Below are 17,634 nucleotides of genomic sequence, written 5' to 3'. Positions count from 1 at the left end.
GAATGCTTTTTTGTTTGTTTTGAAGTACTTTTGCTTTTTTTTTTCTCTTCATTCACTGAATAACAAAACACTGTATTTGTGATTCCTCCCAGCCAGAAACAGACAATAGGGAAGCACAGATCAGAGGACCAGAAATGCTAACAGGCTCAGTTTGGCCACGGAATAGTGTGGGGCTTGCCTCTCTGTACCAGGAAATGTGAGTCTGGCTTCTGTCCAGTTCAGACTGATAGACTCATTTTCGGCTCCCCTTGTTTTTCCACTCAAGCAATGAATGACTCAGTGGGGAACCACATGGCCTGGAGTCACTAGCTGTTTTCACAGAGCACTGCTGGGAGAACAGAAATACTGTTCAGGAGGTGCAACATGAGGAGAACAGCTGAGGCATTACCATCTCCTTCCCACCATCCAAAACAGCAGCTACAGCCAGAAAGCCAGATATGACTGACTCAGAGTGAAGAAGGGAAGGGAACTCCAGAACTGATACAAAGAATGTCTAGGAAGGGGTAAGAGGCAGGGAAAACAGAGAAGCAAATCAGTAACTGAGTACTGCTGTCTGCTGGATACCACCTTCCTGATCAGCGGACCTTTCTTCCTTCTGCAGGTCACCCTATTAAGAGCAATATGGAATCACGCACTTTCCCTCAAGCCATAAATCAGAGGTAGTTTAAATATGAGCCCTGCATCTCCAAGAAAACATATGAAACCCCAAGCATCAAGTTGCGAATTTCCTATAATGAGACTACTTTTCATGTTATCTTTTTGTCAGAACACAGCCTAATAATATTTTATGCAACTTACAGGTATGCCTGGAAGACCTGGAAATCCTGGGTCACCTTTCTGTCCTGGCAGCAAGGATGTAATTATTTCACCTGCTTCACCCTAGAAAAAATACAGCTGACTTTAATTAACAACACATTCTACAATTCCTTACTATCATCTTGACTCCAAAAGACACGTGGTAGCTCCCAAGACTTTTAAGAGACTCTGAGCTATGCTACACCCTAGCAGTACACTTTAATACTAGATACTCTAAGAATCTAGCACTAGATTCTCCAAGAATAGTTCTGTTTAGGAGAGGTGAAGATTCTAAATGGCTAAACTAACAATTATTAAAAGGTTTATTTCGTACAAAGATATCAGCATTGATTTAAATTCCAAAATATTAGGGGGATTGAAACACAAATTCTGCACAAGAGAAACATTCCAGCTCCATGTGAAAACAGTGGATAGGTCACAATAGAAAAAAGGCTCATTCAGCTTTTTCCAATGTCCTAGCTCATGAGATTAGTGCTGAGTGTGCTGTTACAGCATGCTTTGTGGTCTGTATTGAAGTAGTTTCTTATTGATTTCAGGGAATATCTTTGTTTGGAAAGTGTATGTTCTGATGAGATTGTCCTTTAGTATCTCTTTAATAATGGGAACAAAATAAACTAAGAAAGACAATTCAGCTTACTAGTCCAAATTTTCCAGTACCAGTGTTATGCTGTCCTCTCAGGAGTTTAGCAGTGTAATTCTGTGGGTGAAGTTTCCTCCTAAACAGATTTAAATCAAAACTGATGCTTTGGCCCATGCTAATTGGTCAAAGGTACAAAAAAAACCTTAAAAAAATAAAAGATTCAACATTAGATCATGTGACTGTTTAGATTAAGGAGAAAAGGCCACCTATGTAACATATAGAATACAAGAAAACATTTTCAAAAGGAACAAAAGATGTTGTACTATTCTTGTCACTGGGTGTTTTAGGTCACTATTGTTTAGTCTTTAGGAGTGTTTTGAGTATGCACAGGCAGACTAATGGTGCATGTGAATGTTTGTAGTTTGTTAACTTGATGCTTCAACACTGACTCTTCACAGTCCCAAGGAAACAGCTTCAGGAAACACTCTGCGACTTCTCAAGCTACTGACCCAAAGAAGCTACTGCAGAGTTTCCAGTTAGCTGCACTGGAGCGGTCTAGAAAAACCAAGAATATCACTCCAGGTTCCACTGGATGCACACAGTCTTGCATGAAACAAGCAGGTTACTCACGTCAGATCACACTGCACACCCATGTCTGGTAAATACCTGGAAGTGCGAGTACAGCACACTCACCTTCATACCTGGCAGACCAGGGGGTCCCTTTGTTTAAAAGAAACAGAAAAATAAAAGGAAGATCAATATAAATAAATTACTAGTATGTTGTTTGCAAACCGCTAATCAGATCTATACCATGAGGCAAACATTGAAGAGAGAAATTTATAACAATATGTAGAACAAGGGAAAATACATTTTTTATGAACTTCAAAATCAAATGGGGAACTTAGAGAAGAACTTTCATAGTGCATGTAGAGCATTAGAAGTATTTTAGTTCCCTTTCTTAGCAATTTGTTTCTATATTGCCTCCTATTATCCATCCCATCTACTACATCTCTGTTCGTACTTTGGTTCTGTCAGTCACTTTACTATCCTTGTGTTTTATACTGAAAACACCCTACCCTGGGTCTTTTTTCTGACCCATTAATCACCAGTAATACTCTTTAGATATATGAGATGACATTTTCAAGATCTTTCTTCCCTGACATGTATGCATGTATTTGTATTTTTCTGCAGGTGGTAAAGCATCTCAGCATGTGAGAATTCAAAGGGGTTTTTAAGCTTTACCACAGGATGCAGCAGAAAAACTCACTTTCACTGTTTTAAAATACTCTGATTAAATATTAAAAAAAAACCCAATTTATTAAAAGAAAAACTGAAAAAAGAGGCTGATATTTATCTAATTTTTCACAGTAGAAGCCTTTCAGTGGATTACAAGATTGAGAAATCTTTTACTTACAGGAGGCCCTTGTAAACCAGGAAAACCTGGACTGCCTGGGAATCCACGTTCTCCCTTAGAGATGAAGAAAATTATTAGCCAAAACCAAACCAAAACATAACAGATAACCAGATAAACAAATTCTGATTCAAAAGTCTAGTGTAATTGTTAGCTTATGACTCCAGAATAGAAAATTGTATTGGAACAAGATAGAATAATCATTTAGTTGATTCATGGAGTGAATGATGGATGCCATTCAATGATGGAAACAAATCTCCACAATCAGGTGTTTCTGCATAATTCCAGGTGAAGTACTACACTACAAAGATGCAAAACTCATGGAATGTTATAGAAGATCAAATTCTCTTCTGGGAAAATCCCAAGCTAAGTAGCACATCAGAATAAAATTATTCCCTCCAACAAGGACACTGAATCAGTATTTTCAATATAATATCAAAAATGAATAATTAAAAACTCTCATAGTTAAGTAATGATTTTTCTTGGTAACAAGAGTCTACTACAATGAGGAGACACATCATCTGAGCTAATTATCAGACACATATCTCAGCAGTACCTTATACAAGTAAGGATTAGAACACAGAGTTTAACTACCTTGACTGTGTCTTGGTGCTGGCAATTTCTGGCAAAATTTGTGCTTTAAGTACCAGACCATAACCCCTTCTCCCAACTGGGTGTGTAAGTCTGAATTATCTTGGAATTACCTTCACAACTCAGTAACAGAAAGTACTGTTGCACATGACAGATGAAACCTATTTGGCACAGCCAGGCGAACAAGAGCTCTTTACCATATTATTGTTCCATTAAGATTTTTTAAGGAATTCTACCTTTGTTCCATTGCATCCTGGGATACCCTGAGGTCCTGGTGGCCCATCTTGTCCTGGCAATCCCTTTAAAGTGGAAAAGAGGAAAGAAGAGTTAGATGACAGGATGGTCTTCTGGGCTTGGAAGACAAAAGGGAATAGATTTGTATGTATACAGCCCATTCCTACTCACAGGAAGTCCTGGTGTTCCTGGAAACCCGGGAAGCCCTGGTGGTCCCTAGAAGGAAATTAATCATGTGTTTGAAATAGTGTGGTATGAATGGGTATGCAAAAGCATTTACCAAGATTTCACTAAATGTAACTTATCTGTGCAGATGTAAGACAGACAAACATCTGAATCATCGTTAAAAAAAAATAAAAGCCATGCTGACATGGCATTCAAATTCTTACCAGTCTTTCAAGGAAACATTTACAAAAACATAGAAAAGCCAATGCAGAACTACTGAAGTAATAGATTATAGATATATAGAGAAAATAAACACTCACGGTGTGAGAAATGGATGCAGCTCAATGAAGTCATAGATGTATCAATTATTACAAGCTGAGGTGATTGACAGAAAAAGCAAAAGCACAAAATCTAAAGGACTTCCAGATAAGTCCACCTCTCTGGCATGGAGACATACTACCTCTACTTCAGAATACATTGAAACAAAGGTGCTGGCATTTGCTTAGGTCCTGTACTGTAAAACAGATCAAATGAGTATTTGGGCTGCTCCCCCTAAAGAGTTTATGAAATACAAACAATATGTAAGATAACATTGCTCATGCAATCTTGAATTAATTATAGAAAGTAGTACAATCTCTTTTGGTGGGAAGATTACTCTTCAGATTTAAGTCAATTTTTTATTGTCAATCACCACTTCTGTTAGGACCCATCCAATGCCTGTCAGCCTTTATCCATTATTCCAACATATCACCCTAAAACCACATCAATACTTACTCTGATTCCTTTGGGTCCAATAGGCCCTGGAAGACCATCATCACCCTAAAAAACAGGAACAGACAAACAAGACCCCACACTCAAGCTGCAGTTTGTCTTTCTGTAAAATTGAACAGTAAGCCTAAACTTGCTCCTACATGTTCACAGTAAGTGGGCTGAAAGTTATAGTAGTTGTCATTTCCTCAGTTAAAGGGTTTAAAATTATTTTAACTTTTTGGTGTTGGACTTTAAGCTGAAAAGTATTTGTTCCAGCTGATTAACCATGACTTAGAAGAAAGTTTTCCTGAAGGCCACGATGCTGTTGGGTCACTGACAATCACAGGGTCAGCCCTCCCACAGAACATCCTCCAGCGGCCCCTTGTGGGCAGAGCACGGGAGCCACGATTCAACACGGATCAGACTGGACCAGCGTTATGATCATCATAGAAGCATGATGCAGAACTTTGCATCAAAATCTTAAAAAAATGCATTTATGGAATAAAAGTGTAACAAAAGTTTTCTAGTCCAATACCCCTGTGCTGTTTCACTCTTGTTATATCCAGTTAATCTTCTTTTTTAGTGTAGACCTCCTTAATTTTTTTCTTATCACCCGCCTATTTTTTCCTTTGCTTCTTTTTGATGCGCTTCTGTTTGGTTTATACTCTGAGCATTTATAGAAGAAATGGCAGATCCTGGATATCCTTATGTATGTTAAAGTCAAATATATTCAGAGACATTTTACTGCTGAGTTACACCATCTGAGTGTAAGAATGCAATTCAGTAGCAAATAGAAATAAATGGCATCCCTCCAGGGAAAGCCAGGTGCATGCCTCAGCTCTCTGCACATAGGTTCAACAAGGCCTTCATTTGCATCACCCCACCCAAACCCAGCCCAGGAATCCCATCCCAGCAATACCACCAGGTGCAAACAACAGTTTACCTACATGGTGGGAGCCCCCAGGGCAGCTGAGAGCAAAATTCTGCTCTTATCAGTAAACTCAGCTAAGCCATGATCTCCTTAGTACACGGACTAACGAAGTTACATCACAGCACCTTGCCAGACCTGTTCTTTGACCCTAATGTGCAGCACCTAGTGAAAGGTAGTGCTGGCAAGCACCTGTATAGGTGAAGAACTGGAAACTCAGAGCAATCCATTTTCACTGGCTAAGTATTCAAACTAGTCAACCAAAAAAATTGTTACGTCCCAACATCTGAAGATTTTGACTGTTAAACTAATGATAATCAGGAGTTCTGGAATTGCTTAGGATCAGCACTACAATTAAGCTAACACTGCCCAGCACCTTCATACCATTCAAGTGAATTGGGATTTACCTTTGAGCCTCTTGGACCTGGTGGTCCTTCTGCTCCTGGAAATCCAGGCAAACCTGGTTGTCCTTCCAAACCTGGAAATCCCCTTTCACCCTACAAAAAGAATAGGTGGTGGTGGAGGTGAAGTATAACAGAAACAAAATACATGATAGAAAAATTCAGAACACACATTATCTTTCTGCTTTTCTGTAGGATGTCATCACACTGTCAAACTAACCCTGTGATGAAACATCTCACCTGCTTAACTAAAGAAATTCTTGAACATGGACAGATTTACTTTTAATTACAGCACTCAAACTGATTTAATAGGTTTATGGTTTCACAGGTTTTCATATGGTGTTATCCCATGCAATCCCATTACAAGTACTTCTGCACGGAGCTATACAGTTGGTCTGCTACCTCATCTGAAGAGAGTGTGGAGTAGTGTTACTATCCCAGGCCAGGATACAAAAGGGTTAGTATGTCCCTGAAAGAGAGAGAATGAGGAATTTGGGAGTGCCAGATAAGGAAAACATTAGGCAAAACCAGACTTTGGAGCAAGCTCTGGCATGAACTGTGTTTGCACACTGAAAAAACACACCTGTGTATAAGAGGCATGTCAGATGTGTGAGGGGCAATCCAGGCTACAGACTGCCTACTAATCTTAACCTGGTCGCTCTTTATGTTTTTGTTAGAGCAAGTAGCATCTGCAAATCGTTGCTAGAACAGACTTTTAGTAGAGGGTTGGCCTTGTGTGTCATCTAAGGCTGAAGAACTCTTCTCTAATATGCAACTACACCAAGGTCTCTGCTCTAAACAGTCATGGAATGGGAAAGCCAAGGCCTTGAAAGAAAGAGAAATATGAAGCTAAACAGCTAAGAGGAATAGAAGAGGCAACAACAGATACTAGTGAATTGTAGCATTGAAACTGAAAGGAGTATTTTTCAAGCCCACTTTGAAAATGAGCAGCAAAAATGAGAGCCTTGCATGAGAAAACTGTTGCCAGGGCAATTCCTGTGGAGTTTGCCAGCAAATTACCCCCAAAAGCAAACAGATTATTTGAAGGACTATGCTTGGGGACAGCTGAGGGAGTACATCCAACATGTCCTACAGGAACTTACATCAAAGTGAAAATAATTACAATCGCTGCTCTATAATCCCTATTTTTGATAAAAAATAGTTTAAAGAAATGTGGGCAAGTTTTGTGGGGAGAAACTATGCTGATTCAGTTATCTTTGAGGTTTTTTTTTTTTAAACTGTGTTCTACCTAAACAGCCTATAGATGATTCCATAAGTGACAGCCATTTTCAGATGTTGCTTCTGCCTCCAGCTTTTTCTTGTTGCCCACACCATACTGATTTTCATGAAGATTTGGATGCTACAAATATGGCAGAAAAAACTGCCTGCTCACTGCAAGAACATACTGAAACAGAAAAGAAATTTAACAAGTCTTCCACAAAATGTCAGTGCCAAAAAAGACATTACATTGTTGGGGACAGAATGAGATTGTAGTCCCTGGTTAGTGTGCAAAAAATTTTCTTATAAATGCAAAAACTCACTAGTCAGTTCTGCTTACACAGAAAGAACTGAGGAAGGTTGGATACTTCTTGTTTCAGACTGGAAGCTACTAAACTAGAACATAAAGAGCAATGGTTTAAGTCAACTCAGATTTCCTCTTCCAATCCTGAAAATACAGCGTTGTTTCCATATCAAAATAAAGATGCATCAGCTATAGAACCATCATTTGCTTGGGGAATGGGCATGGAGTCAGATTCTGATCTCAATTGCCCTCAATCAGCTACATCAATATGGCAAAACTGCCAGATCACAAGATTGAACATGACTGTTGCTTGGGGCATAGAAAGAAAAAAATATATAGTTGGGAAACACCCTAAAATTATGCTTTGCTGCAGCATGATATAGCCAATTAAACTGGAATACAGAAAAGTTTGGCAGAGTTCCATGTACTCTAATAATAGGACACAAGCAGGGATAGATGCAATTTTAAAGTATGCACAAGTAATTCGCATTTCTAGAATTTGTTCTCCAAAAATCCATATTTATAAATAAACAGTATGGGGAGAGAAACCAGAATAATTACTTACATTGATGTGATACAGTCATGGAAAAAAAAAATTAAAAACTGGAGCAAAATAAAAAAGTCATAAAGCAGTAGTTGAACAGCCCATTTTAATGTCTAAAAATGCAAGAATATGGCTGTAACATTTGACAAGAGAGGCACATACTTGCTTCCTGTCCTTGCTATGAATATAGTGAGCTTTAATAGGAGTTCAAACCACTTAATTCTGGGTAGGCTGCTTAAAGCTAAATTCATGTAGAAATGTCCATAGTAATATTAAGATGCACAGCAGGGAAGAAGTGATGCCACAGCCACCCATATTGTTTTCCACCTTTCTAAAAAATATGGTGAAAGTAACAGCTGCCTCAGATTATAATGCTAGCCAACAAATTCTCCCTCAACTCGAAGAGCACTAATTCAACACATTTAAAACTACAGTATCTAATCAAAACAAACACAGAAATCTTCTCTGACAGGACTTGCATTCTTCAAAACATACCAAATTTCTTCAGGATGTCATCTGTGGCATCTTTTGCAAAATGAAACAGTAGAGGTTTAATGGTCAGTGGTCACTTACCGGGATTGTAAACATTTCAGTATATAGGGGACATATTTGTACAGTTTAGCTCAACAGTTATGAAGCACATACACCAATCATGGAATTATTCTTGACAAAGTGATTAAAAGAGAAGGTTTTTTTTTATTTCTTAGGAATACTGTTGTATACAACAGTAAAAAGAAAATCTGAGGTTGGGTCACAACTGTACTAAATTTTAGCGTGATAAAGACAGAAAGAAATAGGGATCTTGAGGACAAACACTGATAACTTTCACCTGATAGTCAGAATTCCAGGAATATATATCCTATGAGGGCAAGAGTATGATATTACGCAGTATGTGGCCTCACCTTGAGGTGATCAAATGAGATCAACTATCCCCAATATTTGTCAAAAAGCACAATTTGCAGCTATTTTGAGGGGAAACAGCATCTTAGGTTCTGTGAAAAACAGAGTCCCACCTTAAGCTATGTGTTTCTATGACAGACACAGTGTTGTGCAGCAACATAAACTGTGTGAAAGAATTGGTTAGGCTGAAAACAAGTAAAATTTACAAGGAAACTTCTTTTCAGTGAGCTCAGTTCACCAACTGCTCTGAGCAGGGCCCTCTAAGCTCCAGAAGAGACTAGGAAACCCTGGCTAGGGGAAGGTATGAAAGCCATTTCAACAGCAGCACTTATGCAAAACCCACAGTAGTCTTGGGCTAAGTGCCCTTAGCCCTAGGCTCTTAGCCTTCATCAGTGGTAGTAGCTGAGACTCCATACCACTCCCTCCTCCTCTTCTTCCCCAGTCTTTATCAAGCTGATCTTATCAGCAGCTTTGGATCTTCTTTTCAGGTGAGGTAAAACTAGCTCAAAAATCTACAAGTCTTACTGGTTTGTCCTTGCTCTGTGTGTAGCATCTGCCCTGTTTATTTCTTCAGCCACCTTTTACTCAGGAACCAGCTTTTAAGCATTAAAGTAGGTTCATCTCAAAAGTGTGGAGCAATATTAATTTAAAGCCCAGTTGCTTAAATGAAAAGTATACACTTCCTATGGTTGAAGAGTGAGAGCAATTCCTATAATCACATGTATGTAACATTTTAATAATACATTTCAGCTTTAATACTCTTGACAAATCCACTTTACTTTTGAGCTGCTTACTTCGAGTAACAGCAAACTGGGTCCCAACTGCAACAGATTTTTACTGACTTCTTTCTTCATGATTTCATTTTAGGCATATTTGAACGTTACCCATTTTACATTTAAGTTCAGTAAGGTGGGTTTGCAAAGAGGAAGAAAACTTAAGTGCACTGATTTTTGTCAGCTGTAGTACTATGGGTTTCAAAAAAAGCTTACACTGCTTTGATTCTTCTAGAGATAATGTGCTACTCATGCTACAGGGGCACATGGCAGAGGCAGAGTTAAAGAATAATCACTGGCAGTACCGGAGCAATTATATTAGAGCCATGGCTCCCCAAAGCCAGACAAGAAAATAGTCTACAGTTCAATTTGTATTACTTTACCTGACCTGTTAAAATTGGGATATCCTAAAGAGAATGCTATGATGCTTAGGAAGAAGGCTACTTTTGAGTCTCAGAAGGAATGCATTAGGCTCTGCTAAGATGAACAAAGCAGCACTTCTTAGGTGACTTAACGCAAGGGAGCAGCAACTTGGATGCAGATGCTGGTTTAGGACCAGAAGTGAAGCCAAGTAGAACAGAAAGGCAGGGCTCAGCAGAGTGCATTAGACAAGGCTCTTCCTGTCTTCCCAGTACAGAACCAGGTTCTGTAAGTCTGACTTCCAGTACATCTTCAAATACATTGTCACACTCCTAATGGGAGAATCAAAAAGGGGAGATTACATAAACAGCTCTTTGTCTCCTGCTCTTCCCACACCAATTAGGCAAGGAGCTGTAGAATGTGACTCCTGGTTCAGAGGTCACTGCAGAAAGAAGCAGCACTGGATTTGGAAATTTAGATCAAAAGTACAACTAAGTGATACACTGTGAGGGATCAAGCAAATCATCTTAAAATAGCCCTTGAAGTCTTGTAGTAGTACAAGAACCTAGGAAGATTCAAATACCAATTCAAAATGTAAGCAAACCAAAGCAAAGAATTTCTAAGATAAAGCATTAGGATTTCAGTGACAGACCGTGGGGTTTCCCAGACCTGAACTGCTGAATCCAGCAACACATCAAATACTGAGGGCTTTGTAATTATAGGGCAACTAACATAATGAGGTATGTACATGTATGCTCAAACAAGTTCCACTAGCAACACCTCCTACCTAGGAAGTACGGGCTTTGCTTTTCATCCTTCCTTTACAGGAGATACATGATGGTCTGCAAGCTTCAGAAGGGCTATTTAAAAACCCTCTGGCATGCCTCAGGATTATGCTGTGTTCATCTTGGCTGCAGTGGAAATGAATCACAGTTCCTCAATTTCATATCCATTCTAAGGACAGATTGTATTATATCCACATTAACCAGACAACAGCTACTTGCTCAGTGAATTCACAAAATAGATGTGACAAGTGAAAAAAATAAAAAAAAGAAAAAGAAAAAAAAAAGAAAAAAAAAAGAAGCCAATTTAGAATTACAGAAAGGCTCTCCAAGGTTGTACCTGCATTAACTGTACTGGGCATAGAAGTCTGATGTTTAACTGCTTTCAAACTGAACCCGAAATAACTTGTCACTAGTTAGGATACATCTGATTTGGGCAGCTGCATGTGAGATCCTCTAGGAACATTAACCAGGTTCATGTTTGGCTGGCCAAATCTAACTTGGAAATCTTGCCATCAAGAGAATACCATTCTTCACTAAATTGAGAATATACCCAATAAACTAAAAGCAAGTAAATGCCAAGGAATGACCCCATTTGTCTGGAGCTATCTGAACGGCAGATGTGGCATTGAGCATTACCTTGAATTCTGGACAGTTGCCTTGTTTAACCTGAGCCAATAGTAAAACTCTTCACCAGCACATTATATTGCCAGTGTTTTGAATTACTTTTGTTATTTTAAGGTTACATTTGTTTATGCAAGTAAAAAAACACCCTTGAAATGTGTCAGAAATTAATCTACAGCACTGAGACCCTCCTAGAACCTTACTAAGATAGGGCAAGTGATTTGATAAGACATGCTTCTCAAATTCTGCTATCACTTCACATCTTTAAGACAACTCCATTGTGCCTCAAGCAAACTGTTAACAAGACTGAGTGGAAGCATTTTGGGTAGCCTTTGCACCTTGTAGTGATTGCATCCCATTCATTCCCTGTGAAAACAGTTACATGGGAACTATTTAAACACAGTTTACTTACAACCAGGCTCCCCCTGGAGAGGTCCCCCACAATGGAGAAAGAATTGAGTACTTGCTTGGTTCACAGTACTGAGCTGTTTATCTACAGTACATTGTAACTAAAAGAAGTGCTGGGCACCTGTTGTTTTCTCAAAGAAAAAAAAAATTAAAACAATAAGAAATAGTATTGACAAATTTTAAGTACTATACAGATACACTAAGAACAGGCAGTGAGACTGGAAGTCAAAGCTGCAAGGAAGCAGGAAAGCTCCAATATGTCAACATACATCTCTCGGCCTTAAGATACCATTTGGGCAGATCAAAACAACTTGTTACACTAGAATGAGGCACACAGAGATGCTTTATGCAGTGGGAATGGCTTTTACTCTGCTTGATCCAAGAATACATGTTTGGCCATTAACTAGCTGCTTACTTGGGTGGCAGCTAACTGTATTGGGAAAGCTGTATCTGAATTTTGTCACTTCCATGGTCCAACTCACATCTAGACAGTGACAGCAACCATCATCTTTGCATACAGCAAAATTATGAGGTGAAAAGTAGTACAAGTTCAAAACACATCAGTGAGCATCAACTACTTATGAACTGGCAGTGCAAGAAAAGAGAAAACAACCCACACTTACTCTGTTTTAAATCCACTGAAGCATTACTGGAACAGCCATTATGGTACATTCCTCACCCTAGCTTGGTAACTGGGTGTTACTGTCAACTCAGTAGTTAGTATAGCCAGATCTTGGCTGTAAATAGGAATTCTTTCTATTTTACTAGAATTTGTCTCCTTGGTTTTTTTGTGATTCTTAAATTGTCAGATAGATAGAAAAAATCAGTGCATGAATTCCCCATTCTTGAGAAAATAATTATATGAAAAATCAGTCATGATCAGAAAATACCAGTCAGTCTCGTATCTGAAACTGTTAATACAGCTCTGTTCTTTGGTGCATCAAAGAAAAAAATATATGAGCAAGAAGCAAAGAACTATCAATCCATAAGCTTTAGTTATCTGAAGCTGGCATATGGTTCAGTGGTTTGTGTGCTGGTCTGACAGTTGAAAAAAGAAAAGCAATATTTACCTTTTCACCTTTCATGCCACTGCAATCACATTTGGATAAAGATGTACATCCATGGCAAGCCTTTAAAGACATAAGGGGAAAAAATTGTTTTTAATTGGCATAAGACTATATTAATTATTATTATATGAAGTATTTATTATTGTCAATATTATATGAAGTATTTAGTATTGCCACAAAATGTTAAAAAGTTTGTATAAAATGTAAACAAATTTGTCCTCTAGCCATTATACAAGTGTTCAAAGCAGACACAGTTAACTGAAAGTTCAATCACTTTTAGTAATACTTACGTTTATTTGTAAGTATTTTACAGTTCATTTTAGACTTCCAAATTTATGCTTAAGCAGTACAATGCCATATACCTATAGCCAAAAGCACCAGCACTTTATAAAACATAATACATGTTTCAGACCTCTTTATAGTTAAAAACTATGAGCCCTATTACAAGATACACTAGCTGAAATACTTCAGGGTTCAACTTGTTCTGAAAACAGGTGTGGCACTACTAAAAACACAAAGCTTGTACTTTAAAAGTTTGAAAAGCTGTGCATTTGGGGTCCTTCCCTTCAGTAATCAACAGAGAACATTATGTACAAAGTTTTAATCAAGCAAGAAACTAGTCAGTATGTCAGATCTGAAATACACCCACACCTGAATTCTAGTCTTCATTACCACAGAAGCATTTACACACGACTCATCCCCTACCTGGCATTAGGAATGTCCTGGCTCTTAGCCTAAACATACTATCAAGAATCAGACTGAAAACACAGAAGTAGCTTAAGTCACTTGGAGCTACAAAACACCAGGATAAATCAAATCATCTTGCAGCAAAAGGCAGAGCTTTGAGATCCAAGTCCAGCAGAGCTGTTATATGACATGACCAGGGTGTCTCTCCTGATCTTTCATGTGGCTTTTGTAACCACTTTATTGATGTTATGTATATAAAAACTCAAAATTCTTAGTTACCAGGGATTTATTGAGCCATTTCCTAGAATGAAATTGAACCTTCCTAGCCCAGCTTTCAAAGATCAGACTGGTTGAAGGCCTGAGCAACATGGCCTGACCTTATGGCTGTCCTTGTTTGGAACAGGATGTTTGGCTAGATGTCCTTCTGATCCCCCCATCAACCCCAGTTATCCTATGAATTTGGTATCTGATCTCTTTCACTTTTAAAAATGAGTTTTAAAAAAGCGAGTTCCTCATTATCAAGTTTTACGATTAATCTCTTAAAGAATGCTTTATTTAAAACAGATTAACCTTAGTTACATGCAATATTCCCTTCTCTCACAGTACAAACCTGGCTCACAGTGCTGCAGCACTGATTCTGTATTACAAGAATGGAACAGTGAGAGCAACATGGAAAACCTCTGCTGCCTCCAAGAGGTGGGGGAAAAAATAAACTGTATTAGTACTTACCAAAACCCACCAAAAACTGTGGTAGGACACACAGGCTACAATAGCACATACACATGAAAAGCATGATCAAGATCCTGCACAAAGAGGAGAATTAATTCAGGCTATGGAACAGAAGAGACTCATTTAGTCTTCCTTACAGTATCCACAAAATATTTCTAATTGAAATTTTCTCAATTTTCAGGTACAAGGGAACTGCTGTGGGGAACAGGGGGAAAGGGAAGTTGGGAGGGGAAAAAGACAGTATGAGATTACATGGCCCCTTCACAAAACAAGTTAGAGATCCACGACATTGTAAACATGAGTCTTCAGACAGTTAAGCTCAGGAATCTCTGCCCTTTGCTACTGTATCTATACAGAAAAAATGCAGAAAGCTACTTTATAAGTGCTTACACATCTTTAACAGTGATTCAGCATCAAGACCACATGAAATAGATCCAATTAATAAAATTAATGAAATAATTTTGTATGGAAGCAATCACTCATAGCAAGGCAGCTTAGGCAGTTTGCACAGGTCCTTGTTCAGTTGCACATTAAATAACTACAGTGGTGGAGATCCCACAGACCCTTTAGGCCCCCGATTTGATCTCTGCTTGCCTTCACAAAGAAGCTGTTCCTCCACAAAATATCTCACCACAATTCCTTATGTTGCAATTTGTATCCATTAAAAGTTTAATATAAAAGTTTCTGAAAAATGTTCTTTTCCTTATTTTGTTTGCACCAAAGTGCTTTGGTTTAATCAATGTAGGTCTTCTTTTTAAATCTGGGATTGTCTTCCAAACCCATTTATATATTCAGACTGGATTTCTTATGCTTTGAGCAACCTCTTAACCTACATAATTAGCCTGTCTTGGAGAGTCAGGAGTACTCACTGAATACTTTTTGACAAATGGTTTTGGCTATCCAGTTCAGATGCATTACTTGCAGGAAAGAAACATGGTCTTTCCCAGACAGCAGTAAAGGGAAGCTAAAGGTCTGTAATCAGAAAACTCTTCAAATACCCACTGTAATCAAATGGTAGTAAGTCTTTGGCATAAATCCTGGAAAGATCTATTCAAGGTTATCAAGAAGTACTCCCTGAGCAGAGTCACTTATCTTCCTGTATTGGGCAGATTGTGTTTCTTTTTTGCATTAACTTGTATCCACACCAAATTAAGGTATTCTTAATTAAACAGAATGAAGCAAAAAAGCCCTGAGAATCTATACTATCTCAAGATCAATTCATGTCACTTAGAGGTCTTATTGCTGTATAGCTTAAATAATCCAAAGTAAAACATGATGGCACAGAGAAAAAAAAAAAGCTTAATGACCTATTCTGAGTGAAAGGCGCCTTCTTGTTTAGACTGTCCAGTAATCTCAAGGCCAGTTGGTTTTTTCTAACTTGGCAAAGCAGGAACAAAAATTGTACTACAGGAGATTGCATACTGCATAACAAGTTAGTACAAGTTGTGTATCTCACATGAATGCCAAGAAAACCTAGACTCCATACTATGCACTTGGAATTTCTCTTGCACAGGAACCTTCTACAAACATCTACATGTCAATCAAACAAAGAAAATGGATGCAATGACATTCCAAACAGAGAAAATTCTACATTAGGAGCAAGATTTAGATGGTTACCATCAGTACTTCACCCTTAGTAAGAAGTTAACCATCACTAGTTCTGAAAATTACGTGACCTTCTAGGTTTCCAGATATGGAAAACAGAATGACTCCAAACCTCAGGGGAACTCCAAGTTATACTCAGCACATGATGGAAAACCAGGCAAGATTCTTGCCTTGTATTATTACTTGGAAGCCAGAAGCTTTCAGTAGCAGTTCAGTTCGTGGCTCTGGCCAGTAGGACACATTGTCTTAGGTGACAGAAGACAATAAAAAATATTTTATATAATAGCAAGTTGTAGCTTGATTGTAAGGAACTGGTCACAATCTCCATATCTATCATAATCTTTTAGTTTTCAACTATAACAAGATGAATAAGGAATCAAAACAGGTTTTAAGAACTCAAGACAACTGCTTAGATTTGCTCCTTATTGCTCCTGTTGCTTCCCTGCTCATGTACCTGTAAAGATGAATGTACTATCATTGCTTATATTCCTATGCTGTGACTTTTCCATAGCAAGACACATCCAAATGCTCTAATTAATCTATTCAAGTTTAGCTAATCCTTTCATTGGATTTTCCTGACAGCTTCTACCCATTCAATTCATGTGTGGAGAACAAGTTCTTTTCATTAGTATATAAAAGGAGGGATGGTATCGGTTTACTGGTCAAAGGATAATTCTTCCAGAACACGCTTGGTCCTTTGTGTCTTGCATGGACTGAGGAAAACTGCTTTATGCCTCCAACAGAATGCAGTTTTGTTTGGTTGTTGTTTTTAGTTTGAAGAAAAAAACTACACATTCCTAGTCCAGGTTTGTTAAAGTCAGCTCAGTGAAATGAATAGCCTAAGTCATCCTCAGAAAGTGTTGTGGTTAGAAGCCTGCCTTATGCATTGGGCACATTCCACTCCTTTCTCATCAGGCCCAAAGACCTTAGTCACAAGGCAACTTCAGTATATTCCATTCCCACCCCACCTTCCAACTGCCACTCACAAGAGTATTGGATAAAATATTTGTAAAACTAGCAGGAAGATGAATGCTAAAACTAGCAGGATGATGTTGCTGGAGAGAACAGTAACATGGGACTTGGCAAAACCATGAAGTGAAAAAAGTTATTTACCACTACATACACACAGCTGCAGGGAAACATAACGCTAATTGTGTGCACATAGGGAGGGGTTTAAGGGACCACCCAAACCCCTACACTAAAGTACTTCAATAATGTATTACTATTAAAACATATAGGAGTTTAAGAGTAATTTAATATTCTACCCATAAATAGGATTATTGGGGGAAGGCAATAATTTCCAAACCTTGCCACTTATAAATTACCTATCAAGAGAAGCTGAAGCTTCTTAGAGAAGCACGGTAGGTGATGCAATGAGAGTTCTGACATGACCCAAGTTACTTACAAATGAATTCTCAATTCAGATATCAGATAACTGGATAAGAAAAAGAACAGAAAAAAAGCTTGAACAATTTCTTTATTCTGACATCCTCCTTATGTATAATTTTATCACAAATCCAGAACTTCCTGTTTGATAACTCCTCTCATTTCTAGAAGTGCAAAGTGTCGTTACTGAATCCAGCAATGCAGTTTGTACTAACAGACTGCATGCTTTTCTTGAAAGCTCCATTCTAATAGCAGCAGGCAGTCAAGAAAGAATCAAAAACCTGATTGTGGACAGCCACTGAGTTTAAATGCTTGTGTCACCTGTAACACATTAAGACCCTCTCAGAGACTTACATGATGGAACTTCAGTG

At 38.3% G+C, this 17,634-nt stretch overlaps 1 protein-coding gene across 5 annotated transcripts in view; it reads right to left on the bottom strand.

The window, feature by feature from the left end:
• COL4A5 (collagen type IV alpha 5 chain) overlaps nucleotides 1-17,634 on the bottom strand; it is an 82,359-nt gene that overhangs the window by 42,779 nt on the left and 21,946 nt on the right. For 3 of the 5 annotated variants that reach the window (XM_015626027.3, XM_015626029.3, XM_015626030.3), the window contains exons 2-9: nucleotides 12,860-12,919; nucleotides 5,883-5,972; nucleotides 4,572-4,616; nucleotides 3,804-3,848; nucleotides 3,635-3,697; nucleotides 2,811-2,864; nucleotides 2,090-2,116; nucleotides 799-879 (exon numbers count right to left, since the gene is read on the bottom strand). In XM_015626027.3, coding sequence (XP_015481513.1) covers nucleotides 799-879; nucleotides 2,090-2,116; nucleotides 2,811-2,864; nucleotides 3,635-3,697; nucleotides 3,804-3,848; nucleotides 4,572-4,616; nucleotides 5,883-5,972; nucleotides 12,860-12,919 — 465 coding nt within the window. Of the gene's footprint in view, nucleotides 1-798; nucleotides 880-2,089; nucleotides 2,117-2,810; nucleotides 2,865-3,634; nucleotides 3,698-3,803; nucleotides 3,849-4,571; nucleotides 4,617-5,882; nucleotides 5,973-12,859; nucleotides 12,932-14,272; nucleotides 14,347-17,634 lie in introns of those variants that run through there. The other 2 variants (XM_015626031.1, XM_033514071.1) reach the window with 2 other exon arrangements.

The sequence above is a fragment of the Parus major genome, chromosome 4A, assembly GCF_001522545.3.
Source record: "Parus major isolate Abel chromosome 4A, Parus_major1.1, whole genome shotgun sequence".
In the NCBI taxonomy this organism is placed as follows: domain Eukaryota; kingdom Metazoa; phylum Chordata; class Aves; order Passeriformes; family Paridae; genus Parus; species Parus major.
Note: the sequence above shows the minus strand (reverse complement) of the source record. Positions and strands in the feature narration are given on the sequence as shown.